The sequence below is a fragment of the Rosa chinensis genome, chromosome 2 (assembly GCF_002994745.2).
Source record: "Rosa chinensis cultivar Old Blush chromosome 2, RchiOBHm-V2, whole genome shotgun sequence".
NCBI classification, from domain to species: domain Eukaryota; kingdom Viridiplantae; phylum Streptophyta; class Magnoliopsida; order Rosales; family Rosaceae; genus Rosa; species Rosa chinensis.
Genome location: NC_037089.1, coordinates 76,360,473 through 76,388,252, shown reverse-complemented (window position 1 = coordinate 76,388,252; position 27,780 = coordinate 76,360,473). Strand labels below are relative to the sequence as shown.

The following is a 27,780-nucleotide window of genomic DNA, read 5'->3' as shown; positions in this document are numbered from 1 at the left end:
GGGAGGAGGTTCTTGAGGAGAGGTACGCAGCGAAGAAGGAGGCCAATTGCCTGAGAGTGACCGATTACTTGAGGGATTAGATTGCTTCGATTGTATTGCAAGGCCTGCAACTTCTGAAGTAACTGCTCTAGTTCCAGCCATCTGGGTCTCATCTTTGCGAATATAAGCAAAGGCTTGCTGCAAGGTTGGTGTGGTAGTCCGGCGAAGTAATTAACTCCTTGCATTCTCAAATATTGGATCTAGGCCAGCCAAAAAAAAACATGAACTCTCATGAGATCCTGCTCCTCCTTATAAATCTTGACATCATCCGGGCACTTCATGCGACATGGACGCATCAGATCAATTTCTTGCCAAATCCCCTTTAGGTTTGCAAAATACATGACAACTGGTTTTCCAACTTGTGTCATCCAGGAGGCTTGAGTGCTCAACTCATAAACCTCGGCAAATTTTGTTCTGTTAATGTAGATCTCCTTAAGGTTTTCCTAGATTTCTTTAGCTGTATTACATCCCATAATCATCTATGAAACATCTTCAATCATGGATTTGTAAAGAATAGAGGTTACTGAGCCATTTGCAGTCTTCCATTTTGAGTAATTGTTGGCTGCAATTGGTGGTTCAGTAATTGAACCATCAACATAGCCCACCTTATCAATTCCACAGACGTGAGCCTCCAGCATCTTCTTCCAGGTTCGGTAATTAGAACAATTGAGCTTGACACCTCCATAACTTTCAGTTGAATCATCTTTAACGGAGACAGAAATTTGGTTGGAACCATGAGACGTCTCACCATCTCCATCTTGCTTGATCACTGTCGAAATGTCTTGATCTTTAGCCATGGTGAATATGCAGCGGAAGGAAAAACAACAAAGTACTTGGAACAGTGATGAAAGGATCAAAGGACAAGGAACAAATTCAAGCACAAAGAACATGGGTCAAGGATCAAAGAACAATGAGTCAGAGTCCAGGATCGGATCTGTGCTCTGATACCAAGTCAAAATATAACAAAAAAACTAGAGATAATTTTGGCTGAATAATTCTCTATTTCATTTACCTTACAAGAATGAATTATATACAAATTACAATTGTGCCTAATAAGACAAGTACTATTCCTAAGGCAAGTAGTAAATCAAATAATGCTACAAATATTACATAATATTATAGATCACAAAATATTATAGAACATCTATATAAATAAGGTAAGTATGACTCACGCCAATATTAATGAGTATTAATTGTATTAGATTGTGTTTGAGAAAATCTTTGGGGGTCCGGACCCCTTCTAGTACTAGAGTAGTTCTGCCCCTATTTTAACTTTTATATATGGTGGGTTTAGTTCTTTAAGGCAATTCCAATTAGGTTGTTCTAGGCCTCAACAAACATTTTATTTGCTGTATCTGGTTTCTTCTTCACTCTACCCAGCAAAGATCAAACGTCAATCAAGCCACAAGGTATGTAATTTGTAAGCCATGTCCCCAAATGAAGTTTCCATAAGAAATTACAATGGTTTTGATATGGTGTTTTCATAAAATTGTAGGTTGTGGCCGGTCAAAAACTGTATAGAGAAGAGAAAGGACGAAGAAAGGGAAGGATGAAGAGAGTCCTTGTTTTAACATTAGTCATTTTCCCTTTCATTAGATGAATAAGCGCAACACAATTTCTTAGAGGGGTGTATTGTATTTGGATTTGTGCAGACTTTTTTTAATTGACAGACTTTTTGAAAAATCCATAGACTCTTTAAAAAGTTGATAGACTGCCATTGATTTTTTAAAACCATTGATTTCAGCAACAAACTTTTTATTCATTCTTGAAAATCTATATACTTTATTATGAATGACTTCTATAGATTTTCTAGTAAATAAAAAAAAAAAACAAAGAACACAACCAATGCAATCCAAATGCAAAGCAAGATAATAACTCGTTGCCTATTCAACGGTCGAGTATCTTCTAGTAGAACTTGACTCAAATGAAATGATTATTACTCTGTCTAGCTAGTTTGTTCTCATTTCTAATCTCTCAATCAACTTAAAGATACAATAGAGATCACTTTATGCTTATGGTTAATTATTCTCATCAATTTTGTTTTCACCTATTAACATATATCATAAAAATATTGATCAATGTCTTGATCTATAATCAATCAATCGAAATTCAATTATTCAAGCTTTCCTTGAACAATGATATAAATTCAAATCGATGAGAATAATTATTTAATAAGACAAAACCTAGTATTTCATAGCAACACTATTCAAGGTTTTAGGGGTAGACCACAATATTTGGGTCTTAGGGTTTCATAAATCATTTTTTATTGCTATTAGGGTTCCAAGTATCACAATTGAACAAAAAAAATCACATTCAACAACTACAATGAACATGTTAGGAATAAAAAAAATATTGATATTATGAAAGATTAGAGAAAAGATAAGAAGAAACAAGAAAGAGAGACGATAGATAACCAACCTCTTTGTGCACAGATAGAAAACTTTGATAGATTTAAAAAAATAAAAAATAAAAAATAAAGTCTTTGATAGACTTTTTCAAATCTTTGGTCTTGTGGCTAGAAAATTATTGGAATTTGATATGTATAGTTAATACTACAAAGTCCATGATTATCCTTGATTTTCTAATTCCATAAGTATGAATGAAATTTTAAATACCTCTGAACTTTTATTCATTTTAAAAAGTCTTAATTGAATACCCCTAGATTTTTGTGGAATTCATAAAGTTTTTAAAAATCCTAATCGAATACCTTAAAACTTTCATGGACTGCTGAAAGTTTATATTGAATACAGCCAGACTTTTAAATTCCATAGATTTCTTAAAAAGTTCCACTAATTCCATATACAATACACCCCCTTATTGTTTCAGTAGCACGTGTAGCCTCCATATGCACATTTTAAATTGATGGAATGTTTTCCATGCCATTAATTGTGTTGTGTTGGTATTCATCTTGGTCATCAATTATTGTGCGTAGTTTGTTGCTCTTCCACATGGAATATGTGTGACACATGCTTGCATGCATGAACCGGGGGACCAACTCTTCAATCATTCAAATGTTGTATGTACATTGTCGCCCTTGCAGATGGAAAATAAGTGTAAAAAATATCGTAATCAATATAGCAATTGAGAAAGAGAAAGAGAAAGGTTCATGTCTAGTCTATGTTTAAAGACATGTGCCATCAAAGCTTGAGAATTTGGACAAAAGGCTAGTCAATTTCACATGGATGATGTTGCAATGAAGATCAAGGAGGCAAGTCAATTTCACGTGGATGATGTTGCAATGAAGACAAGCTTGTACTATAAATAGAGCTTCCTTGAAGAGAATAGAAGAGAGCACGAGAGAGAAGAGAATTATAGACACATTATTGATCTTTGTTCTTCCCTTTCTTTAGGTACACTTTATATGATGTATGATATTGTTTTAAGCATGTTTTCAATTTATTTATTGCTAATTTTCTTAAATAAGTTAAGGAGGAAACCACATTATGAAATAAGTTTTATTTAATTATCTATTGATTCCCATAATTATGTTTTTTCATGCCGATGACTCTTGCTTCAAAATGATCGAATTAATAAAATCTTTGTTCCTTTCACCTCTACTGTCATGTATTTTTGGTAGTTTGGAAGTCAATTTTAGTAATCCATGCTTGACTTTGTAAACTATTAAATATGAACTCTTCTAATCTCTTGTCATTCAAATGAGCTTGTTTCACATCGGATGCTTAGCACACACTTTGATCTTTAGTAGTTTCAATAAGTTTATGCACATGCGAAGCTTTGGTATTCATAATTAAGAAGCAAAGAAAAGTCTACTTTAGAGCCATTTCATGTTTGCTTCATTGTTAAATTTTGATCAAGGAGTAGATTGATTTCTAGATTATTAGAAATTTATTGAGCAATGTGGTGGAATCCGATACCTTAGTTACTTCGTAATCAAGGTATACTTTATCTGTTTGCTTTGTTTTAATTTTTACAAGTTTAGCTAAATCACATTCAACTTTTTTTTCAACTAGGTTGGCGTTAAATTAATTTTGGTTCGATTAGTTCTTCTTATTTCATATAGTCTCTGTGGGTTCGACCTCACTCTTGCACTTCTGTGCTGCAATTGATTCGTGCGCTTGCGAGTAACATCACTCCTTTATATAGTAGAGAGTGATCTAAAGCTCTTCAAATGTCTAACCAATGCTTAGCGAGCAGCGGTCGCACTGCTGCTCAAACTTCACATCTGGATGTTAAAAGACTAACAGCAAATTACAAGCCAAGTATTTGGAGTTGCGATTTTCTTCAGTCGTTACAGATTGATGATCGTAATCATGTATGTATGAAGTTTACAATCCAATGCACACTGTGATTATTTTCAATATTACTCAACTAATTAACTAGTATATGTTTGATTTTGCAGAAAGAAGTCTACGGAGATAATAGGTGGAAGTTGATGGAGGAGGATCTGAAAAATATGATTGATGCAGAGTCACTAGAGACTACACTTGAATTGATTGATGACATCCATCGACTAGGTTTGGGACACCGATTTGAAGCCAGTATAAAAGAAACCCTTGATAGAGTTTTAAAGAATCTTGACCAAATAACAGACGAGGATACTCCAAATCTTCACCTCACTGCTCTAAGCTTTAGGCTCCTCAGACATCATGGGTTTCAAGTCTCCCAAGGTAAGTAGCTAGGAACTAACTAATGACAATTAATCCAGAAATCATTTTTTTTTGTGGCGGTAGGTGAGATGAAGAAACTTGTACATCAACATGTCACTTTTTCAACCTAACTGAGACAATTCATCTAATATCATGCTTCTATATATCTTCATGAGAAACATTAAAGATATTATATTAAAGAAAAATTCTATAATATGTTAATACATGCATGATATACAAACAAATATATAATGCCTTGACAATAAATTTTTCCTAACTATTGCATGAGTTGTTGAAGTGATAACATAAGAAAATAGATCATATGCATGTGATTAAGATATTTGCCAGTACATTGAAGTGTCCTTCATTAATTGGTGAGTAGGAGACTCGGAGATGCCCTTCATTAATTGGGATAATATCTTAGTTAATATTTATTTTAGGGAGAAATATCACTTTGGTCATCGAACTATGGCTTGCTCGACACTTTGGTCATCCAACTTTTAAAAACTTCATTTTGGTCATCGAACTATCTCACTGTATATCACTTTGGTCATTCCGTCAGTTTTCTCTGTTAACTCCAGGGGTATTTTGGAGATGAAATGTTTTACCCGCCATTTTTATAACTTAATCCAATTTTCCCCGCCTAAACATAAAACTTTATCCAATTTTGCCAACTTTTCGCTCCTTTTATTCATGCATTCATCATCAGTAATCAAAGCATAAAATAGAGAAAAATAATCGAGTAAGAGAATGATTCAAAGTGAGGGAATATAAGAGGAAGAAAAATATTGTTTTAATAAATCGAGGAATTATAAGAGGGAAAAGTTGGCAAAATTGGATGAAGTTTTTATGTTTAGGCGGGAAAAGTTGAATTAAGTTACAAAAATGGCGAGTAAATCTTTAAATCTCCAAAATACCCTTGGAGTTAACAGAGAAAACAGACGGAATAACCAAAGTGATATGCGATGATATAGTTCGATGACCAAAATGAAGTTTTTAAAAGTTGGATGACCAAAGTGTCGAGCGAGCCATAGTTCGATGACCAAATTGATATTTCTGCCTTTATTTTATTCACATTTATGGATATTTTTACTCCACTTTCATGTATGACCTTCTTGCAAGTATCATTATGAGAATTCAAGCATACAAGTAAATGAGGTCTATATATTTTACTCTATGAAACTTATTTCCGTTAATATACGAAGACTTTTTTTTTAATTACCTTTTGGGTCACATATATATGATTTATCGTTGAGGTAAAATATAGATACAAAATTTTCATTCAGAAATTAACATATATGTATTATTGATGATATTTCATAAGATAATATATTTATCATTTATGCAAAGTGCCTACACAGAATCTCGAAAAAAGAGACCGCCATTGGGTGGAATCCTCACCCATAAACTTTTATTTCCTATTAATTAGATCATTCTTCTTATTGTCTTATCAATCATCTATGTTCTAGTCACATTCAAACATGTCAGACTGTAGAATCTAATTCTAACCTTTTTTTCCCCTTCAATTAGGTTGATCTCACAAACTGCTGTAGATTTTGATCAGTTCACATGTCAATTCATTCTAACATGCATTTGTATGCTACCCATCAGATGTTTTCAAATTTTTCATGGATTGTGACGGCAACTTTAAGGATTGCCATTGCAAAGATGTCAAAGGCATGCTAAGTCTGTATGAAGCTTCATTCCTTGGTATTGAAGGAGAAACCCTCTTGGATGAGGCTCTTGCATTCACCAGCCTGCACCTAAAGAACCTCAGTAGATTGCATGTTACTCAAGACAAAGGTGTATTAGAGCAAGTGAGTCATGCATTGGAGATGCCATTGCACCACAGAATGCAAAGATTAGAAGCTAGATGGTTTATTGAGGTATACAGTAAAAAGGCATATGAAAATCAGGTGCTACTTGAATTTGCCAAGCTAGATTACAATATGGTGCAACAAACATACCAAAGAGATTTTAAAGATATTTCAAGGTGAAAAATAAAACCTATAGATTATACTAGTACCTATCAGTTCTATTTTTATTAGTTATTAATTAACTTGCAGGACAGGCTAACATGCATTTTGAAGGGGGGATGAATTGAGCAGGAGCTCTTAAAAAATTTGGGGCCGACCGAGGTGGTTGCCTCACTTGGCACCCCTAATGGCGGTCCTTGTAGATCCTATATATGTACATAATATTGCAGACTAACTTAGAATCCTTAATGATCATTCCATTAAATAGGTGGTGGAAGGATACGGGGTTAGCAAAGAAGTTGTCCTTCAGCAGAGATAGACTGATGGAGTTGTTCCTTTGGTCAGTTGGTATAGTGTCTGAACCTCAATTCAGCGATGTTAGGAAAGGGATAACTAAAGCCAGTGCTCTAATAACGACTATTGATGATGTCTATGATGTTTATGGTACTTTGGATGAACTACAGCTATTCACATCTGCTGTTGAAAGGTAATTAATTAGTTCGATCTTTTGATTAGACTAATTTCCAAAAGGGCAATAAAAGTAAACTAGCAAGTCATTAGTCATACACTTATATATAATGAGCTAAACTATGTGTATATAACTATATATTAATCCCAATTAGTGGTAATTCAGATGGGATGTGAATGCTGTGGAAATTCTTTCAGACTACCAGCTGAAGCTCTGTTTCCTTGCTCTCTATAACACTGTGAATGAAATGACTTACGAAACTTTGAAGGAGCAAGGAGTGAACGTTCTTCCTTACCTGACAAAAGCTGTAAGTACATGTATACAATTCCTTAAGAACATATTTAAGCTTTAGAGTCTTGTGATTGTCCAAGTTTTTTTCAACATTGGCCATATGTTGATGATGATCTGTGCTCTAACATCTTGCTTGCATATCGATTCTTAGTGGGCTGATATGTGCAAATCTTGGTTAACGGAGGCAGAGTGGCGTCACAACAAGTACACACCTACATTTGACGAATATCTTGCCAATGCATGGATATCAGTATCCGGGGTGGTCATTCTGGTCCATACCTACTTTCTACTCAATCAAAATATCTCAGATGAAGCACTTAAATGCTTAGAGAATCACCATGATCTCTTGCGTTGGCCATCTGTTATTTTTCGGCTCTTAAATGATTTGGCTACTTCGAAGGTTTGCCTTCAATTAATTGCTCTTCATTTCCATCTTTGTTATCTATTCTCTAGCTTTTAACATATTGGTAATGCGCTACGCTGTAGGCAGAACTAGAGAGAGGTGAAACTGCAACTTCAATATCCAGCATCAAACGTGGTGGTGTTGTTTCTGATGAGGAATCTGCTCACAAATATATTAGTAATTTGATTGAGAGTACTTGGAAGAAGATGAACAAAGATGGACTAATATTTGGTGCCAATAGTGCTTCTTCTCCATTCACAAAAGAATTTGTAGCAGCAGCAACAAACCTTGCTCGAATTGCCCAATGTATCTACCAATATGGAGACGGGATTGGTGCCCCGGATAAAAGAGTAAAGAACCGGATCCTAGCAGTGATTGTACAACCCGTTTAGTGGAATGGAGCTCTATTCATGTCTTTTGGGGGAAAAACATATCTAATCCCAACTAGTTTGGCTCAAAATAAAGTCCCACCTTTAAATTTTATACATTATCCAAATTCCCAAGAACATCAATTTGGTCTTGTCAAATAAATTTGTTGACGAGAATAAGATTAAGTTCTTTTCTCAAATTTGTTAAATAAATTTTATCGACATAAGATTTGAGGATGTAACTGGGTCTGGGTGTACCATGATCAATTTAGCAATAATATTTCTCAACGAGAAAGTACTGAAGTTCTTCTCAAGACCCTCGCTTTCACTTGTTGTAAAAACTCACCTGAGCATTATCTATTTTTTTGCAATGTTTTAATATTTATAATTTATTTTTTAGTAATGTTTGTTGAACCACTTTTTAAGGTACCATATGTATCTTACTTTATGTGAATATAGCACAAAGTTTAATCGATCAAAAAATTTCATTAAATGACATGGATATGTGGATGCCACATTAACTACTAAAGAGATTTCTCCTTGTAATTTCTTTTTTCCAAAAAAAAAAAAATCAATGTTCCTAGATGAGCTGCTATTGGGTTTTGGGCCCAATTTAGCTTGATGGGCTTGTATCAAATTTTGGACCCTAGGGAATTGGTCTAATACATCATGCTTTTGTTTGGGTGGCTTGTGCTAGCAAACTTCATGCTAGCTTGGTAATCAAGAAGATTGAATTCGTGTTTGGTGCTGAAGATGAATTAAGTTTTCTTTTTAAAGCGTAACTGCTATGCCGTGTTTTGCAACAAATTGAAGTGATTTTTGAAGCATCACAATAGAGTGCATTGGCGAAGAAGTACGTTCTCGTTAAAATTTATTTTTGTGTTAGAATGGTAATCATAGTAGGCTTGCTGAATAAGTGAGCTTTATTGTAATAGTGGATGGTACTAGTCTTTCCGAACCTGCTTGGCTAATAATAAGCAGAGGAAATTTTTATAAGTGTCATTCTGGCCTTGGGATGAATCATATCTCTATCTTCTACCAAAAAAAAATGTTTGTAGATGGTCAAAACATCTAGAGTAAACTCAAAGAAGTCTTTTATTTATTTATTTTTTTATAAGACAACTCTCTCTATCACAACTTTCTGAAGCAGGACTGGCATAAAGCTGTAAAATTAATCATCACAGCCAAAGAAGTCTTAACTGCATGTATTTGTAGGTAAGAAGAAACAAAGACAATTATCTACATGTATTGGCAGATAATGAGTGGAGGAAATCATTGTGAGGGCCGTTCTGGCCTTGGGATGAATGATACCTCTATGGGTGGTTCTATTCAGACCTCCCAATTTGCTTTTTATACCTCATTCTTTATTTTTGTCCATCAAATTTCCTAATTTACCCGTATTTGTATTTTACATATTTGAATTCCATTTTATCAACCTCCTATTCCATCCATTTATATCTTCAGCTCAAGTTGGTTGCCGAAATGCCGGGTACCAATTAAGGTTGACTGCAAAGCTTTTGCGATTTGGTAGGTGGCGCAAGCCCAAAAACAAATGAGCAGGAATTTGTTTGAGTTAATTTTTTGGTTGCAGAACAAAGCTTGCATGTTGATAATGATAATAGAAATTATATTTCTTTAATAAAGGATTGTAGAATACTGATTTTCGCTACCTCTGTTGCTCATCAAATTTATTAACCCATTGGATTACTTTTGTTATAGTTGCTGAATGAAAGATTAAATATAAATTAATTCGTAATTCCTTAAGTTTGGTAGAGAGAGAGACGACGGAGAAAACATATTGAATCTGCAAATAAATAGTGTAAACATGTCACATTGGAACTTCTCTGTTGGGATTGCAAACGGCTGCAATATTCACTTGTAATTTTTTTTATTTGGATATATGACAGGCAAAATCTTGTATTTTCTAGAAGAGGGGAAAAAAAGTGATTAAATTTTTATAAAAATTAGAGGAGGTCTAAGTAGCAAATTGGGATGTCTAACTAGACTCACCCTATCTCTATCTCTTACTCAAAAAAAAACAAAAATGTTCGCAGGTGGTCAAACACCATGAGTAAACTCAAAGAACTCCTAACTGCATGCATTTGTAGGTAAGAAGAAACAAAGACAATTTATTTTTTTTAAGTGAGGAAATCATTGTATTAATAATGATCCTGAACTAAAGGCTAGCAAATGCTAATTAAAAAAAGGACTAAATATTGTTTAGTCCTTGAGTTTTTAACCATAAAACACTTCAGTCTCTGACCTTCTAATTTCACATATTTAGTCCATGTACTTCAAAATTTCATACCAATAGGTCATTGCCTTCTAAAAGTCGCGGCGAAATGTCTATTATGCTCTCAATTTTTTTTAAATTAATTAATTAATTTATATTTTTTCCCCTTTTTTCTTTCTGTTTGTAAAAAAAAAAAGAATAAATAAAATAAAGAAAAAAGAATAAATAAAAAAGAGAAAGGAATAAATTTATTTTAAAAAAAAACTGAGAGCATAATAGACATTTCGCCGCGACTTTTAGACGGCAAGGACCTATTGGTCTGAAATTTTAAAGTACAGAGACTAAACGTGTGAAATTATAAGGTCACGGACTGATGTGTTTTATGGTCAAAAGCTCAAGGACTAAACAATATTTAGTCCTTAAAAAAAACGTCTACACAAATCACCTAGTAACGTAGCAGTGGCGATGAATGTTCAACTGTTTAAGGGGCCCAATACCTTATATACATGGATAAATCTCGATCTCTTAGACCAAATACACATTAATATGCCTCTCTTCTTCCTTTTCCATTTTCTCCCCACCACCTTCTAGTGATGGCACTGATTTTCGAAACATTGTTTTGCCTCTAGTGCTGATTTTCACATCGCTAATTGTGTGTGTGATCCTCATCTTAACAATTTTCGTCATTCAGTTCTATTGCTAGCTCGATTATGTGGCCACTTGAATATCCAACTGATGAGCCAGGCCCATTAGGTGGTGGAAGGATAGGGTACAAGACCTAGTTTTACCACATTTAATCCTGGGTGTACAAATTTTGTAGGCAAATATCGGATCCATCTTGTTCACATTCCCTCTTTAGTTCTCTTTTAGTTTCATCTTTTGTCAAATTTTGATTCTTTAATGCCAGCAAGCAAGCAGAGAAACCTAGCGAGGAAGATATTTCACAATGACCCCAAGACCAAGGCAGTAGTGCAGTACCGACTTCTTATATATTTTGTTGTTATAACAAACTCCTTTTGAAAATATGAAATACAAAAGTATTTTTTTAAAATATGTCATTAACCTTAAGGTTGCTTCAATGAGAAGCTTGGTTCCTGTGGACGTGGTCATGGTCTCATGGACTCATGATATTCAACTATATATACAGTGGTAGCTAGTTGCTAACTATATCAATATAGCCACGTAGTCATTTCCTCATTGAAATCCTCAACTTGATCAATGTGGTATGTTCTCTTTATGCTTTAGTTCTAAGTTAGCTTATATTATAATGCGGATCGATCAATCTATAAGTAACAACAATAAAGGATTTAAGAAAGAAGGACCTGGCATGGGAACTTGCAGAAGAAGAAAGTGGCGTCTAAGGAAAGGGTTTATGGGATTCCATTCATGTTTATATCTTGGTTTCATCAAGATTCAGATTGACCCGGAAAACCAACCTTTAATATCCACACACAATTCAGGTCCATGTGAATAGTGAATCTCCTTCCATCTTACGCCATGTTATTATTACGTCAATGAAGGATCGAGTCTAGTTGCTGAAACCAAAAGCTCGATCAACTCTGTTTTACAGAAGGTTTAAATGATCTTCGGTCTCTGTGTTTTTGTCGAATTGCAATTTTTAATCCTCGTGTTAATGCTTACAACTTTGATCACTGATGTCAAACATTTATATTCATACAAAACTTGATGTGACAATAATGGATTTAGCAAAAGTTTGTTCCTCTTTATTAGTCAAAATATTGAACACAAATGCCTGGTTGGGGATCATTTGCATATTATTAGTGAGAGTAGGTATAGTAACAATGGAGAGTCACTAGAACTAGACCCAATGCAGGGTTTGGTATGAATATTCGTTAGAACTTAGAAGCGTGCAAGTCAGAAACTCGGAATTAGAATGTGATTCATTAATTTGTTGGGAGAATATCTTATGGAAAATGTTTTCTTTATAATTAAGTGTTTGAGGCAAGTTGATATTGTGATTTCACATGATTGAAATTGCTGCTTTACTTGAGATTATTTAGGTGGAAACATTAATAGGTTTCTTTCTTTTGAATCCTTCTGTACGTTCTGTAAGGGCAAATCCCTGCCTGTTCATGCTTCAACTCCGTGGATTACATTTTTATGTTATCTAGGCCTTTTTACCTATTTAAACTTACCTATGAAGGTTGACATGAATATTTAACATTGCTTGGTTTCATTTAGTCCTTGTGTTTTGTAATAGTGTGTTTGGATGAGGGAAAAAAATGATGGAATTTAATTGAAAATTTTAAATTCTCTCGTTTGGCATTATCAGATTGGAAATTTTAAATTCCTCTGTGGAAAAAAACGAATGAATTCATTAATTAAATTCTCCACTTCAATTTCCACCAAAATATGTGTTATTTACGAAATTCTTTGCAGTATTCAATTTTCATTTCCAAAACAAGGTTTTTTTTTTTTCTATTTTATTCATTTTAAACTTTCTTAATTTATTACACATTTCAAATCCTAAATAGATACTATCAAACAATAGAAATTGCAATTAATAGAATTTTAGATTGATGGAGTTAAAGATTCTATCATTTATAGATTCCTACGGATTTCATAATTTTCTCATCCAAATTCCAAACGCACCGTAAGGTAAAAGCCATGTTCATGTTTTAATTCCTTCAATTACAATTTCCTTTCAGGATTAAATACTTGTTACTCCTCAAACTTTTCCCTGAAACGGTAAAGCTATGATATGTTAACATTTCTCATACATCAACTATTTGTATCCCTCTAATGACTCATGTTATCACTTTGAGGGCTAATATTACTATTTTCAGGACTCATATAGTAAACTAAGAAAATTTACCACTTTAAGGACTCATGTTACTACTTTGAGGACTAATATTACTATTTTGAGAACTCATGTGGTAACTAATAAAATTTACCACTTTAAGGACTCATGTTACTACTTTGAGGACTAATATTACTATTTTGATGACTCATTTTACTATATTTAAGGCAATTGTATGCATGTCATACGTTAACACATTGTATAATTTTCCTCCCTGAAAAATAGTTTAGTCCCTCACATTTCAAATTAAACTGGATAGTCCTTATTTTCTCTAATTCTCACACAACATGTCTAAAATGACTATTATACCCCTGATATCCTTTTTAAATTTTTTCTCTCTTTTTTTAATTTTTCTCTCTTTTTTTATTTATTTTTTCTGCCTTTCTCTCCCTCTCTCACAGATCAATCTTGTCCTCCTCACTACTCTCTATACTTTCCCATCTCTCTCTGGCTTCGTCTCTTCGCCACAACTTCCAGCTTCAGTTCAAGCTCCTTCGGTTAAGTTTCCAGAAAAACCCAATTGGGGAAAAGATCCGACAGCAAACCTAACAACCACTCTAGCGAATTGTCTCTGCCCCTTTCTCTCTCTCTCTCTAAATGAAATTCCCAAATGATGGCGGCGCTGAGCTTGAAGGCAACGAAGTACGAGAGAGAAAGGGGAGGAGGTGGTGGGTGATGAAGGAGAGGCAGGGGGTGGGGTGCACTTGAGCCAGAGGCGGCGGAGCAAGTGTGCGTCGCAAGTGGAGGACACGGGCTGGAGATAGGCCTAGGCGACCTGCTTGACAAGGCAGTTGTGGATGGAGATCTCGTAGCTGGAGTTAGTGGTCAAGTTGGGCGTAGGGGACTAGACGGCGACGAAGGAGGAAGAGGAGGGGAGGAGGTCCTTGAGGGAGGTGTAGGACTAGATCTTTTAAGAGATAGAAGCTCCCGGTAGAGCTCCGACGGCCAATGGCGTGACGTCACAACGCAGTTTTAGGTTGGGAAGCTGCAGTTGTGGCGGGGTTTATTGGTGGGAGTGGTGGAGGATGAGGAGGAGGAGAGGTGGCTGAGCTTAGTGGGGACAACGACAGAGGTTCAGATGGAATTGTGGCAACGGAGCTTCTATGAGGGGTGCAGGGGGGCCCACCAAGCGCTGCGGAGTGGTAGTGAGTGCGGTGGATCGAGTGGATAAACTCGAGGTCGGATACGAACTTGAAGAGAGAGAGAGAGAGATTAAAAAAAAATTAAAAAATTAAAAAAGGAACTGAGGGGTATAATAGTCATTTTAGACATGTTGTGTGAGAATTAGAGAGAATAAGGACTATCCAGTTTAATTTGAAAGACGAGGGACTAAACTGTTTTTCAGGGAAACGTTTGAGGAGTAACAAGTATTTAAACTGTTTTTCATTTTAGACCTGTTGTGGGCGGTGTTCTAAAAATCGGCTGAGGAGGCTGCCTAGGCGCTGGGCGTCACCTCTCCGAGTCGATTTTATGCTAGGCAATGCTTCTTGGCGGTCGTTTTAGCTGTATTAGGCTAGCTTTTTTGTTTTTGTTTTCCTCTTCATTATCGTTGTATTTCAAAGCCACTGACGACGACGACGACGTCGATAAGTTCGCCGTTGTTCTTCAAAAATCGAGGACGAGCGTTGTTTTGACGGTGTTTAGTTACGAGGCATCGTTCGAGTTGTCCTGATCTGCGGACTATTGCAGTGCCAGAGCGATCTCTATGGGTTGGGTCATGGGTCCTAGGGGTGGCTCTCATGATCAATGGTTCATCTCCGTCTGCGTTCTGAAGTTGGATTTGGGGGTTTGGGTCGTGGGAAGAAGGAGATGGATGAGTACCATTTTAGTGTATTAAATTGGTATTGATTGATTCGGTATACTAATTTTAAATTACTGTAGCTATTAATCTGGTGCATTGATTTGGTTTATATTGATTTGAAATTACTATAGTTATTATTCTGGTGTATTGATTTGGAATTGATTCCTTTGGTGTATTGATTTGAAACTGTTGTAGCTACTATTCTGATGTATTGATTTGTTATTGATTGATTTGGTGAAGTTAATATACGAGTTGGGACTTGGATACTCGATAAACAATGGGAGTACATGCATGTTAAGAGAAAAACCCATCTAGGGTTTCGTTGACTGCACTTCACATGGCTGCCACATCTGTGATCTGTCCTTGGACTTTCTTGGATGAAGGGGCCTCAATAAAGAGATCCTACACATATGTGGTTCGCCCGTCTTCCATTCCCATTGTGGATTTACCAACGCCGGTTGTACAGGATGGGAAAACTACTGTTATGATATCTGAGGAAGCCTATCAGTCTGGGCTGGATAAGTGTAAGCACATGTTGCTTGGTCGCCTGCAATTGGCCTTCGGGGATAAGCCGTATTCTCCACCCGATCTGCAGCGTAAGCTTGGGGTTATTTGGAGCGGTCTAGGTAGTTGGACGATCATCCCAATGGGGAAGGGATATTACTCGTTCAATTTTGCCTCGGCAGATTCACTGGCTAGGGTTTGGGCGCAGGGTGCTATCGCTCTCAAGCCTGGTACGTTGAGGTTTATGAAATGGGTTCCGAATTTTTCCCCGGCGAGTCAAAAGAACACGAATGCGCAGGTGTGGGTTAGATTTTGGAATCTAGGGCTGGAATTCTGGGAAGCGCGGACGTTATCCGAGATTGCTAGTGGTATTGGCGCTCCCGTGAAAATTGACCCCAACACTTTGGAACGCAAGTATGGTCTGTTTGCTAGGGTTCTTGTGGACGTTGATCTCTCTGTTGACCTTCCTTTGGAGGTTGTGATTAAGCGTAAGAATGGAGAAATTTTTGTGCAAGCGGTGGATTATGAGAAGCTTCTTGACCTTTGTTCCCATTGTGGTAATGTGGGACATCGTGTCACGGATTGCAAATTTGTAAAGCCCTCTGCCAATGAATCTACTGATTCAAGGTATGTTCGCGGACGCTCTAGAAGGCGTGGAGCTAAACAGTCCCGACGGAGGGTTGTTTCCCAGGTGTATGTTCCGAAGCAGCGCCCCGGTAAGGAGATTATTGTTCAGGCCACTCCTACTCCGATTATGGACGATGGTGAAGGCCCTTCTTTTGTGCAGAAGTCGCCAATTGTTCAGGAAAATCATGATACGGATGGCCTGGATAAGTGTGTGATGAGATTTTAGCACAACCTAATGAGGTTAGGTCAGCTGTGAACTCACTTTTGCAGCTTCCTCTTGAGCAAGAGGCCACTCCCGAAGGTTGCATGAGAGATGAGGCTAGTGGGGTGGAGCTGGTTGTTAGTACTGTGAGTGTACCTATTGAGGGTGCAACGCTGCAGGTGGTGGATAATGTGGTTCCCCAGGTTGGTGATCTTCAGGAAACCGGAGGTTTTTCTCCATAAAGAGGAGCCACGGGAGGGGGAACTCTACTTAATAGTTGGTTTGATGAAACTGAACGGGATGTTCATGAGGGTGAGTTTACAGTGGTTCAGTCTAAAGCTCAAAAGAAAAACCAGAAGAGACAAGTGGCTTTGGCTTCTAACAGAGAAGCCTATCTTAATCGTTCTAAAAGTGTTCCTCAATGAAGATTCTCTATTGGAATTTGCGGGGTATTTCTAATGACCCCACTCAAAATGCTCTTAGAAAGTTTGTTATGGATAATAATCCTGATGTGTTGTGTATTTCGGAGCCTTTTGTCTCTTTTGATTCGGTTCCGCTTAGTTTTTGGAGGTCTCTGAATTTGGTAGCGGTGTGTACAAATGACAGGGGTTCTTCTATTCCTAATTTGTGGGTTCTCTGCAAATCTTCTATACATCATGTGGTTAACGTGCTTTCTAGGTCTGATCAACAAGTCTCTATTCAGGTGACTTTTGATTCAGTTAATTGTGTGCTAACCTCTGTTTATGCTCGTACAAGTATGGAGAATCGGCGTCGTCTTTGGATTGATATTGCTTCTATTAAGAATAACTTTGTTTCTGGACCTTGGATTGTATTTGGTGATTTCAATGCAATTCTTGGGGCTCATGAGAAAAAGGGTGGTGCGCCAGTTTGTCAGAGATCTTGTGAGGAGTTTCAAGCTATGTCTGATATCTGTGAACTTTTTCATACTGACACTAAAGGGGCTGAATTTACTTGGGTTCGTCGGAGAGGTGTTAGGGGGAATGTAGAGGTAAGACTTGATCGTTGTCTAGAAAATCTCGCTTGGATGGATAGCTGGGATACGTTTGATTGCTGCACCTTACCACGGATATGCTCTGATCATAATCCACTACTTATGTCTTTTTCTAATGCTTTTGGGGCACATCAAAGTCTATTTCGGTTTCGGAGAATGTGGTTAGAGCATGGTAGCTTTCATGGGTTTGTCAAGCAATGTTGGGATGCAATTACGGTGCACGGATACCCTCTTACAATTTTACAACATAAATTGAGAGTTTTGCGTCAAGCACTTCGGTCTTGGAATTGGGAAGTTTTTGGTAATGTTCACAGGCGTGTTGACTCGGACCTTGCAGATTTAGTTGCTCTTCAACAACATATTTCTACTACTGGGGGGTCTGATGCAGATTTTACCAAGGAATGTGAGCTTCAGGCAAACTTGACTGAGTCCATGCGTTTACAAGAGATGTTTTGGAAGGAGAAATCTCGGTTGCGTTGGCTTTCAGAGGGCGATCGTAACTCATCTTTCTTCCATGTTATGTGTCGGGTGCGACGCTCTTGTTCTTCCATCACTCTACTTAGAGATGGTGATCAGGTTTTTCAGGATCCTCTTACTATTCAGAATCATATTGTGGATTTTTATTCGCACCTCTTTGCTAATCATGCAGATTGTTATGATTCGGGTCTCATTAGTCGTGTCATTCCTTCTTTAGTAACTATCGAGGAAAATGAGGCTCTAACAGCTATTCCATCACCAGAGGAAATCTTCTTAGCAATGAAAAATATGGACCCAGACAATGCACCTGGACCTGACGGTTTTAATGGACATTTCTTTGTTTCTTGTTGGGAGATCGTGGGTGCTTGTGTAATTGAGGCAGTTCAGTCTTTTTTCGAGCATGGTTCATTGCCACCTTCTTTTAATTCAAGCTTGATTATTCTTATTCCCAAGGTGGATCATGCAGACTCTATTAAGAAATTTCGGCCTATTGCATTGGCCAATTTCGTATTCAAGATTATCCCAAAGATTATCTCTATCCGGCTGGCTTCCATTGCTTCACGGATTATTTCTCCTCAACAACATGCTTTTGTTCCAGGGCGGAACATAGCGGACTGCATTATTACTACTTCAGAGTGTATTAATCTATTGGACTCCAAATGTCATGGTGGAAATGTTGCAATTAAAATGGATATTGCCAAAGCCTTTGATACTCTTTCCTGGGATTTTATTTTGAAGGTTTTGGAGGCCTTTGGCTTTCACCCTATTTTTGTGCATTGGGTTAAGGTGTTATTGCATTCGGCGAAACTCTCTCTGTTAATTAATGGGAGGTCGGTGGGTTATTTTTCCTGTGGTCGTGGAGTGCGCCAGGGAGATCCTTTGTCCCCTCTTCTTTTCTGCTTGGCAGAAGAGGTTCTTAGTAGGGGTCTCTCTGAGTTGTTGAGTAGTGGTCGGTTGCACCCTATTTCTTCCCCAAGGGGGGCATTGGCTCCTTCACATGTTTTATTTGCTGATGATGTGATAGTTTTCTGTCGAGGAGATAAACGCAGTTTGGAGTTGGTTATGACTTTCTTTGAGGAGTATGGGCTTAATTCAGGGCAAAGAATTAACAAGTCTAAGTCTCACGCTTTTCTCAGCAGACACATTCTTTACCGAAGGCATTCTATTAGTAGTTCTCTCGGCATTCCTATTGGGGAGTTTCCTTTCTCTTATCTAGGTGTGCCTATTTTCCGTGGGAAGCCTCGTGTCTCATATTTCCGGCCTTTGGTGGATAAAATTCGGGTGCGTCTCTCTAGTTGGATGGGCTCTCTACTCTCTATGGCAGGCCGTCTTCAATTGTTGAAATCGGTTTTTAACAGCATGCTTGTTTATTGTTTCCAAGTGTATGAATGGCCTATTTCTTTGTTGCGTCGGATGGAAGTCTGGTGTCGCAATTACCTATGGTCTGGCTCTATTGATAAGCGTGGTATCCCTTTAATTGCTTGGAAAACTTGTTGTTCACCGGTTGAGGAGGGTGGGCTAGGCCTTAAGCAGTTGATTGTTCTGAATCGCTCTCTGCTTCTTAAGCGGAGTTGGGAGGTTTTTTCTTCTCCTTCATTGGGTAGTTCTTTTCTTCGAGGTCGGTTTTGCCGTAATGGAGTTTTGCGTCGTTCATATGCTAGTTCCTCTATCTGGCCGGGTGTGAGGCGCTTCTGGGATCTAATTCAGGAGAACTCAAGGTGGATTATTGGCTCGGGTGAGAAAATTTCTTTCTGGCGCGACAATTTTTTGGGAAAGCCTCTTCTCCATTTTTTTGGGCCTCACACAAATATGTCTACTATTGCTGATTGGTTGGTGGCAGATTTTATTCATAATGGAGCTTGGCGTCTTCCTGCGTTACTCCACAATCATTTTTCTGACTTGTGTGAGTTAATTAGAGCGGTGCCTATTGCTATGGTTCCTAACAAACCCGACAAGTTGATTTGGTCTCCATCCTCTTCTGGTGTGCTAACAGCGAAGGAGGCTTTTCACTTCCTACGCCCACATCTTCCGCTCACAGATTGGGGTAAGCTTATTTGGACAAAATTTATTATTCCTAGAATCTCTCTTCATGTGTGGAAGGTCTTACGGGGTAGGGTGTTGTCAGAGGACTTGTTGCAGCGTCGGGGTATTTGTTTGGCTTCTCGCTGTGTTCTTTGTGGTTTAAATGAAGAGTCTTTGATTCATATTTTTATGACTTGTCCATTCTCTGCTTCATTATGGGATAGCTGGGTGGTAGTTTTTAATTTGACCTATATGCCAGCTTCATTGTTGGATTTATTAAACTTGGGGTGTGTTGGTCGTAGCTCCCAAGTAAAGGAAGTTTGGCTTATTTGTTTTACCACTACTTTGTGGTTTATATGGAGAGCTAGAAACAAAATGAAGCATGATAATTGTGTGGTTACTGTGGAGGCCACGAAGAGGTTAATTATGGGTCATGTTCAAGCTGCTAGTAAACTAGCCACAGGAAGTATGTTTAATTCAGTGGTTGAGCTTCAAATCTTAAAATTTTTTGGAATTAGTTGTCGTCCTCGTCGGTCTCCAAGGATTATTGAGGTTAATTGGATTCCTCCAATTATGGGCTGGGTGAAGATTAATACAGATGGTGCATGGCAACGTGTTTCGGGAAGAACAGGTTGCGGGGGAGTGTTTAGGGACTATCAGGGCTCTTTTATGGGTGCTTTTGCTTCTAATCTTGAGATTCCTAGTTCCGTCGATGAGGAGATCATGGCGGTTATTCAGGCAATTGAGCTTGCTTGGGTTAGGGAGTGGAAGCACATTTGGCTTGAGGTTGATTCAGCTATGGTACTTAATTTCCTTCGTGCACCCCATCTTGTTCCATGGAGGTTCCGTGTTGCTTGGGATAATTGTTTGCACCGTATCTCGCAAATGCAATTAAAATCTTCTCATATTTTTAGAGAGGGAAATCAGGTGGCAGATGCGCTTGCTAATGTTGGTTTGTCATCGTCAGGCTTGGTGTGGTGGAATGAGGCTCCTCCTTTTCTTCTGGATCTTTGTCGACGAGACTCACTTAGTCTTCCCAATTTTCGGTTTATTTGAGTTGTAGTTTTCTTGTTGCTTTCATCTGTTGATCGACTATGGCATAGCATAGTTTTTCTGTTTTTTGGCTAGGGGTATGGGCGTTGTCCTCCCTTCTTCTGTTTGTATCATCCAGCTCTTTTAATAAATCGGGTTGGGAGGCTCTGCTCTCTCCAATCATATTTCAGCCCAAAAAAAAAAAAAGTTAATATACGAGTTGATTGATTTGGCATGATCAGAAATTCAATAAGCATCACGCATTATATTTTCTTTATTAGTTAAACAATAATTAGTTAATTACTTATATAATTATACACTATAAAAATAAAATTAAAATTAAAAAAATAAAAATAATTAGTTAAACAATAATTAGTTAATTACTTATATAATTATACACTATAACAATAATCAGTTTTTAACAGTTGGTTCATTCTAGTTTTCACTCTTCAGGAATAGTTTTCTTAGATTCTTTGACAGCTAAAGAGAACAAAGAGTTGAGAGTTGTACATGTCAACTTGTGTTTTTCTGTATAGGCTTGCAGTCAATAATGCAAAGGAAGACTTGGAGTCAATAAGTGAACCTTGTCATTCAGTTTCCTACTTCGATTGTTTTTGGGGCAAGTCAACAACAACTACCACTTGTATATAATATCTTACTACTAGCTTTTTATTCTCTGTTTTATTAGTTGACAAATAATTGAGACAAAAGAAACCTTAATCTTTAATTTATGCGGTAAAAAATTCTACAATGCTCTAGAACATTAGCTCTTCAAATTCCAACCATTAAATTCGGTCAATAGTTGGAAAGGATAACCGGTTGACGTTTGGGTTTCACATAGAGGACATTGTAGATGATGATGATTAAGAAAAGGGCGAACAGTTCATGTGCTAAATATGCAGCTTATCCCTTGAATGGAAAAGTATAATGAATTATGCTCAGCTTTTCATTCCCTCTCAAATTTGACATCAAGCTGCTTTCCAGCTTGCATTGCATTAGAGAATGCCCCAATGTGAGAGTGACTTGAGGAAAATGACTTAACCTTGAATTCCCATGTTCTACCAAGACCACTACAGAAAAATCAATAGGGACTAGTCATAACAAAATGAATCAACAGCAGTTCTCTTTCTGTAACTGTATACAACCAAGAGTTCACCTTTAGTTATGCAGAAAAGAAAGAAAACTGTTAGAAACACAAAAAGTCATAAACCCCCACCCATTCCTTTTTGCTATACATATATGAGATATGGTACTTCATAAAAATAAAAATAAATGAAATGCAAAACTATCATGAACAAAGTTTGGGCAAAGATCTTGCATGACTGTGGCTTGATAACACTCTTGATTTTGTGAACTTTGCCATTTGGGTTTGCATTTTCTTGCACATTTTTTCCAACTCCATGACCCTCCACTGCATACCATGTAAATGTTCTCTCAGTTTCTCGTTGTCAGCCGAGAGATCAAGTTTTCCAGCATAAAGCACGCGTTGTTCATTGGAATCATGATCATTCCTTCCCTCATTATCTACCTCAGCGACACTAAAAGGGGAGTCACCATAGGACTTGGGATTGTTAGTGGCATGAACTAAGCTCTTAAGCTTGACTTGCTGAGAAATGAGAGCTTGGACTGCTGATTTTGATGGGAATTTTGCATTCTGAGAAAGGTGTATGCAAGCTTCTTCCGAGAGCTTCTCATAGTTAAATAAACAACAGAGTTTCATCTTTTCCTCTTCGGACAATCCTCCATGTACCTATAACAAACCGGTTCAATCCATAAGAAGTTTCATACACAGTAATCTAAAATTAGTCTCAATGTTCTAAGCTGTCAAATTTGATATGTCGATCAACGATCATAACTTATGTACACGGCTAAAATTATAGGTAATTGAAACTAGATGACTTGAATAAATAAAAAATTGAGATAAATGCAATACCTCTAGATACATATCGATGGCACGGTAAAGTTCATCATAGGAGTCTCTAGCAGCATCTGGCAGGACCATGGCTAAAGCCAGAAACTTTGAAGGCCTTAAACAAGGATCTGGGGCTACTTCTGCTATATACAAATCCACCAAGACTCCAACTTTCCTCAATCTCATAGGAGACGCTTTTGCTGTTCCTCCGAGCAGAAATGAGTTCAAAAACCTCAAAACAAGATTGACATCATACAAGTGATTGATCCCATGTGGGGAAGGAACAAGCAAGTTATCCAATGATGCTTGATCCAACTGTGAGCCAATCATGCTCTCCAACTTATTCCTGCTGCTTTTGTTTATGTTTATATTCTGAACAACACGAAGAATCCAAAACAAAGTTTTGCAAGAAACAGAGCTCTGATCAAGAATGTAAAGCATATCAATGACTGCTTCTGCAATAGTGCGCTTGGCATCGGATTCGACAGTGTAGAACTTCGATTTCTGGTAATAAAAGAGGAACCTACTGATAGTAACATGATCAAACTTTCGAGTAACCATGGACTTCACCAGCATTTCAACCAAATTGGGACCTAAAACTAGAAGATCCTCGAACCACCATGTTGAGCGAGAGGAGCTGGTTTTCAAGCTCTCGGTGCTTCTAGTGTCACACGAAAACCGAATGCCAGAGCTATCTGGGGATGAAGTTGAAGGACATGGACTTGCTTCACTGGCCAAAGCCAGTCTTCCCACAATGCAATCCAAGCATTTCTCAAGTAGAGGCAAACAATTAGTTGCCGGAAGTAAATCTTGGCACTGCTTCAAAGCAATCAAGAGCTCAGACCAAGTCCAATACCTCATCTCTTCAAGTGATTTCTCGGTTTTTTCAAACAAATTGCGTGCTCCGGAAACAGAAATGTTCATTTCCATGAAAATGGCAGCAAAATGTAGGAGGGAAATATTGGAAGGAGTTATGTCAATGCTGCCATTGTTGTAGCAGAACCTTGAAATGAGCTCAAAACTCTCTGCCCTTCCTGGAAAGTCATGGAAGACAACTTTAAGATTTCTTGTGGAACCTTTTGATTTGCCAAGTAACTTGCTCAACTTGCCCGAATAGGAAGCAATAACTCTCTGCAGAAATAGTCATCAAAAGCCAGTGTTGGATGAGAACTAGCTAGCTGAAAAAAAAAAAAAAAAAAAAAGTAAATAACACTTGCAACTCATAGAGAGCTAATAGATGGGTCACAAAGCTATGCAATATCAAGGCTTTCTGAAACAAACAGAACCAAAAAAAAAAAAAAAAATCTCAATTCAGAATAGACGGAAACCCACCAAGAGAATGAACACATTGAATTGGGAAGAAAGAAAAGACCAAATAGAGGTCCTTCTAGGCCATAAATTGTGGGGAGGGCAACCCAGAAGTGTGCCGACTGATCAGGGGTCATCCCTTCAATGAAGGGTAGAAATAATTTGAGCAATAAATGTATGTTAAATCGAGCGATCCAAATTCGTGAAAGAAAGGGTGGGGGAACATTCCAGGCCCATAGCGCCATAAACACCACCATTAAATGAGACTATGAGAGAAGGAAGGCAAAAGGAAAATAAAGAGAAGCATTTTGCTGCCCTTTTCATTTCAACGTCTAGTTCTCCTCCAAAAAAAAAAGACTGAACAGAAGCATGAAAGCTGAAGGTGACCATGACCCACATCAATGCAGAGCAGATGAAAAATTAAATGGTGGGTAACATGGAATTTAGCCATGAAAAAAAAAACTACTAGAACATACACAAAGCACAGAACTTGCAAAAGATGCAAAATATACAGTAGGTTTTGCAAGCATTTCAGAAGTTTTCACCTTGTTCACCATGAAAGACTCCTCACCATTAACATCCACTTCAAGATCACAACAAACCTCCATTGTACCCAAACGATCAAAACACCCCAAACACACCTCAAATCAGGAGTCTTTTCTGGGAAATTGTAACCAGAAGAGAAAGAAAGCAACTTTTCAACAACCCAACAAAGACAAAGAAATGAAGAGGGGCCAGATTGGGAGTGAAGTGGAGGAGGAAGAAGATGACACAAGGTCATATATTCTGAAGTGGGCAAGAGGACAAACACAAAGAGGTGAAGGGCTTCTTTGGTTAATGCAAAAATGGGTACTATTGGTTCGGGCCTCAATTAACTGGGGTATAGAGAGACAAGGGATCTAAAGGAAGTGTGAAATAACAAAGAGTATAAAGACAGGAAAGAGTGATATATAATATTTGACTAATGCATCCATAGAGCAGTTGAAGTGTGTGTTACTAATTAATTAGACTAATACAAGTAGTTGCCCCCATTCTGACATTCCCAGAGAAAATGAATCTCAGTTCAGGAAAAATGGTAAAAGTGGAAGTAAAATATTGATGTTAATGTTTGATATTCTTAATTCTTGGGGGAGACCATTGAGCTTGGAAGTAAAGCTTGGTGCTCGCTTTCCCTCCATGGGTTTATTCCACGTTCTTCGCTGCAAGTCCCTGACTTCATTCCATCTTCTCCTCCCAAGCTAGGTTTCCTGAATTGACTGAAATGCCCACTTCGGGTCCTTTATCAGATTTTCTTGCTGGTGATTTGGGTTAGAAATTTGGACGTTTGTGTTTGGGTGTGGACCCTCATTTCTGAATGCCGGGTCGCACACAAAAGATCATGACATTTTAATTCCCTCCAACTCTCCAAGCCTTTTTTATTTATTTATTAAAGAGAACACTTCATCTATTGTTTGAAAAGAATTAACCATCAAGAAATGGACTTAATAAATCCTGTCACACACCAGACAAAGAGAAGAGCATCACACTCCATCAAGTTTAGATCCTTCATAAAATTAGAAGTAAACCAATTACGCCTCATTCTCCATCAAAATATTAAGTCAAGTTACTCACACAAAAAGCAGCCAAACTATATAATATGGGAGCATAGCTCTAACTACATGACTGAAAACTATTGATTAATTCCCTCCAAGTTTATACGTCAAATTGTTTACTGAAAAAAAAAATGCAGAGACCTATTTCTTCCTGCTCTTATTTTAAATGTAATATGACAATCTCAAGCTATAATAATTTTTTTCTCTGTTCACCCTTCTAATCCAAGTTTTTTGTTGAGTTTAGTATTTAAAAGTTCATATATACGAAACATTGATTAAGTTCAAATTGTGTTAATAATATTTGGATTCTCAAACGATTGATAGTTACGACAAAAAAAATTTTGTGTTTTGTTGATTTTTTAAGATATCTTCGGTGTTTATATTATCATATAACATTTTAGATTATAAGACTAGGATATTAGAAGAGACAATAATGAGATTTTTTTTTTTAAATACAATAATGAGATTTATTAATACGTACAAGGTTGAAAGAAAGAAATTAACTTACATATATGTGTGTGCTCAAACTTGGGTAGTCTGATAGCAATTCCATACTCTCTAAAAAGCCCAAGCTTCCCTTCCAAAAAAACAAGCCCAAGCATTGAGCCCAATCATGTTCTATAGATTAAATCGAGTTATATATATTAGGAAAGACACCCCTAATATCAAACCGACCTTAGCTCAGTTGGTAGAGCGGAGGACTGTAGTTGTTTAAGACAGGTATCCTTAGGTCACTGGTTCGAATCCGGTAGGTCGGAATTTTTTATTTTTTTAAATATTCCTTCTTTTGCATTTTTAGTGCTGTCAAGATTTGGTAGCTCCACGAGGTTACGCACTGTGTGGTGCTTTGTTACTACTAAACTAATTGAGTTGGAGCTTTAAGCCAGCTTCTGTGTTATTACTTTCATACTATTTCCACTTTTATCATCGTGATCTCATAAAAGTTACCTAAATAGCAGTCATTAAGGAGCATTATAATCATATATATAGGGACTTGATCGATATGTCAAGATCTTTTTTTTTTTTTAGAGAAATTGTCAACTCAGATTAATTAGGGGGTAAACTCCTTAGTAAGTACATCAACAATACAATCTGGAGGCTCTAAACCCCAAAATAAAGAACTAGAAGAAGAACAAGCAAAACTAGCTAAAGTATGAGCCACAACATTGACTTGACGATATGTCAAGATCTATTCTGGGCTTTATGATTTGCGGTACCCTTAATATTGTTCATCTGCTTCTCACTTTGGATTAGAGACAACTGGTCATGATGCAATTTTGTTTTTGCAACTGTGGCTTTGCGCGTGGGGAGGTGTAGCCAGTAGCCTCATTGCGGGTGCACAAGTATATCAAGATCACCGACTGTTTCACATTTTGTTAGCGGGTTTGGTCGCTTGAACTTTGATCTCAACCGGCCATCTTTTATCGTGACTCATCTTGGGTGACTAGGAAGGAGAACTTTGGTCTTTGCATTTGGCCTTGATCGATGTTTTTTCTTTGCTCTGAATGCTTCAGCGATGATTAGGTTATTTTTTATTTCATAACAAAAAAATTAATAGCTACTAATCTGTGAGTCGAATTCATGACCTCATACTTACAAAAGGAGGACTTATATCACTAACCAAATTATCCTCTCTCTCTTTTTAGTATAAACAACAAATTTTTTTCAATAAAATTTGAATTTATAACCTCCTCGATGTCAGTTATAATTAACTAAAGATCACAGCTCACAACCAACTAAATAATACTTTGGTTATGCTTTTTTTTGAAGTAAGCATTAGATAACTAGCCAACAAGTCAGAGTCTAACATACACTTAAAGACAGAAAAATGGCCGGTTAACGACCAAACTCCTATCTAAGTAATGTAAACTCATTACAAGTCAATTTGAGTCGGCTTTGTAAAGCGAACTCATAAATAAAGAACAACTTCGTGTCTTTTAGGGCAAAATCGTTAACTAGCATCCCCATTAGCCAGACGCGCAATTGCGGTACCAACATAGAGCCGCTTCCTAGCAAACAAATATGAGTAATTCCTTATCCATAAGTCGCTTGAAAAAAATGTCAATCTTATTCCAGATAATTGT

The 27,780-nt window shown here is 37.3% G+C and overlaps 3 protein-coding genes and 1 non-coding gene across 8 annotated transcripts; 3 read left to right on the top strand and 1 right to left on the bottom strand.

The window, feature by feature from the left end:
• The first annotated feature begins 3,281 nt into the window (after positions 1 to 3,281).
• LOC112187983 (tricyclene synthase EBOS, chloroplastic) lies at positions 3,282 to 8,467 on the top strand. 2 transcript variants are annotated; one of them, XM_040513682.1, is made up of 8 exons: positions 3,282 to 3,389; positions 4,011 to 4,312; positions 4,400 to 4,667; positions 6,258 to 6,639; positions 6,891 to 7,109; positions 7,257 to 7,398; positions 7,534 to 7,782; positions 7,869 to 8,467. In XM_040513682.1, exons 2-8 carry the CDS (start codon positions 4,169 to 4,171, stop codon positions 8,175 to 8,177), a joined length of 1,713 nt encoding a protein of 570 aa, XP_040369616.1. In that variant the 5' UTR covers positions 3,282 to 3,389; positions 4,011 to 4,168; the 3' UTR covers positions 8,178 to 8,467. The 2 variants fall into 2 exon arrangements, with proteins under 2 accessions (XP_040369616.1, XP_040369617.1); XM_040513683.1 differs by having other exon boundaries at positions 7,873 to 8,011.
• A 6,878-nt stretch (positions 8,468 to 15,345) lies between these two features.
• On the top strand, positions 15,346 to 20,908 carry LOC112185032. The gene is made up of 3 exons (XM_024323243.1): positions 15,346 to 16,350; positions 16,410 to 16,544; positions 16,769 to 20,908. The coding sequence occupies exons 1-3, from the start codon at positions 15,346 to 15,348 to the stop codon at positions 20,906 to 20,908; spliced, it is 5,280 nt and encodes a 1,759-aa protein (XP_024179011.1).
• Positions 20,909 to 21,809: 901 nt separating this feature from the next.
• Positions 21,810 to 25,246, bottom strand: LOC112190936 (BTB/POZ domain-containing protein At3g22104). Of its 4 annotated transcripts, none has more exons than XM_024330449.2 (3): positions 24,650 to 25,246; positions 22,818 to 23,927; positions 21,810 to 22,634 (listed from the first exon to the last, which is right to left on the bottom strand). In XM_024330449.2, exons 1-3 carry the CDS (start codon positions 24,710 to 24,712, stop codon positions 22,173 to 22,175), a joined length of 1,635 nt encoding a protein of 544 aa, XP_024186217.1. In that variant the 5' UTR covers positions 24,713 to 25,246; the 3' UTR covers positions 21,810 to 22,172. The 4 variants fall into 4 exon arrangements, with proteins under 4 accessions (XP_024186217.1, XP_040371637.1, XP_040371636.1 ...); XM_040515703.1 differs by having other exon boundaries at positions 22,818 to 23,974; positions 24,650 to 25,242; XM_040515702.1 differs by lacking the exon at positions 24,650 to 25,246 and adding an exon at positions 24,129 to 24,589 and having other exon boundaries at positions 22,818 to 23,974.
• Positions 25,247 to 26,366: 1,120 nt separating this feature from the next.
• On the top strand, positions 26,367 to 26,454 carry TRNAY-GUA. The gene is given in 2 exon segments: positions 26,367 to 26,403; positions 26,419 to 26,454. It is a non-coding gene; the product is annotated as a tRNA-Tyr (tRNA).
• Positions 26,455 to 27,780: the final 1,326 nt, after the last annotated feature.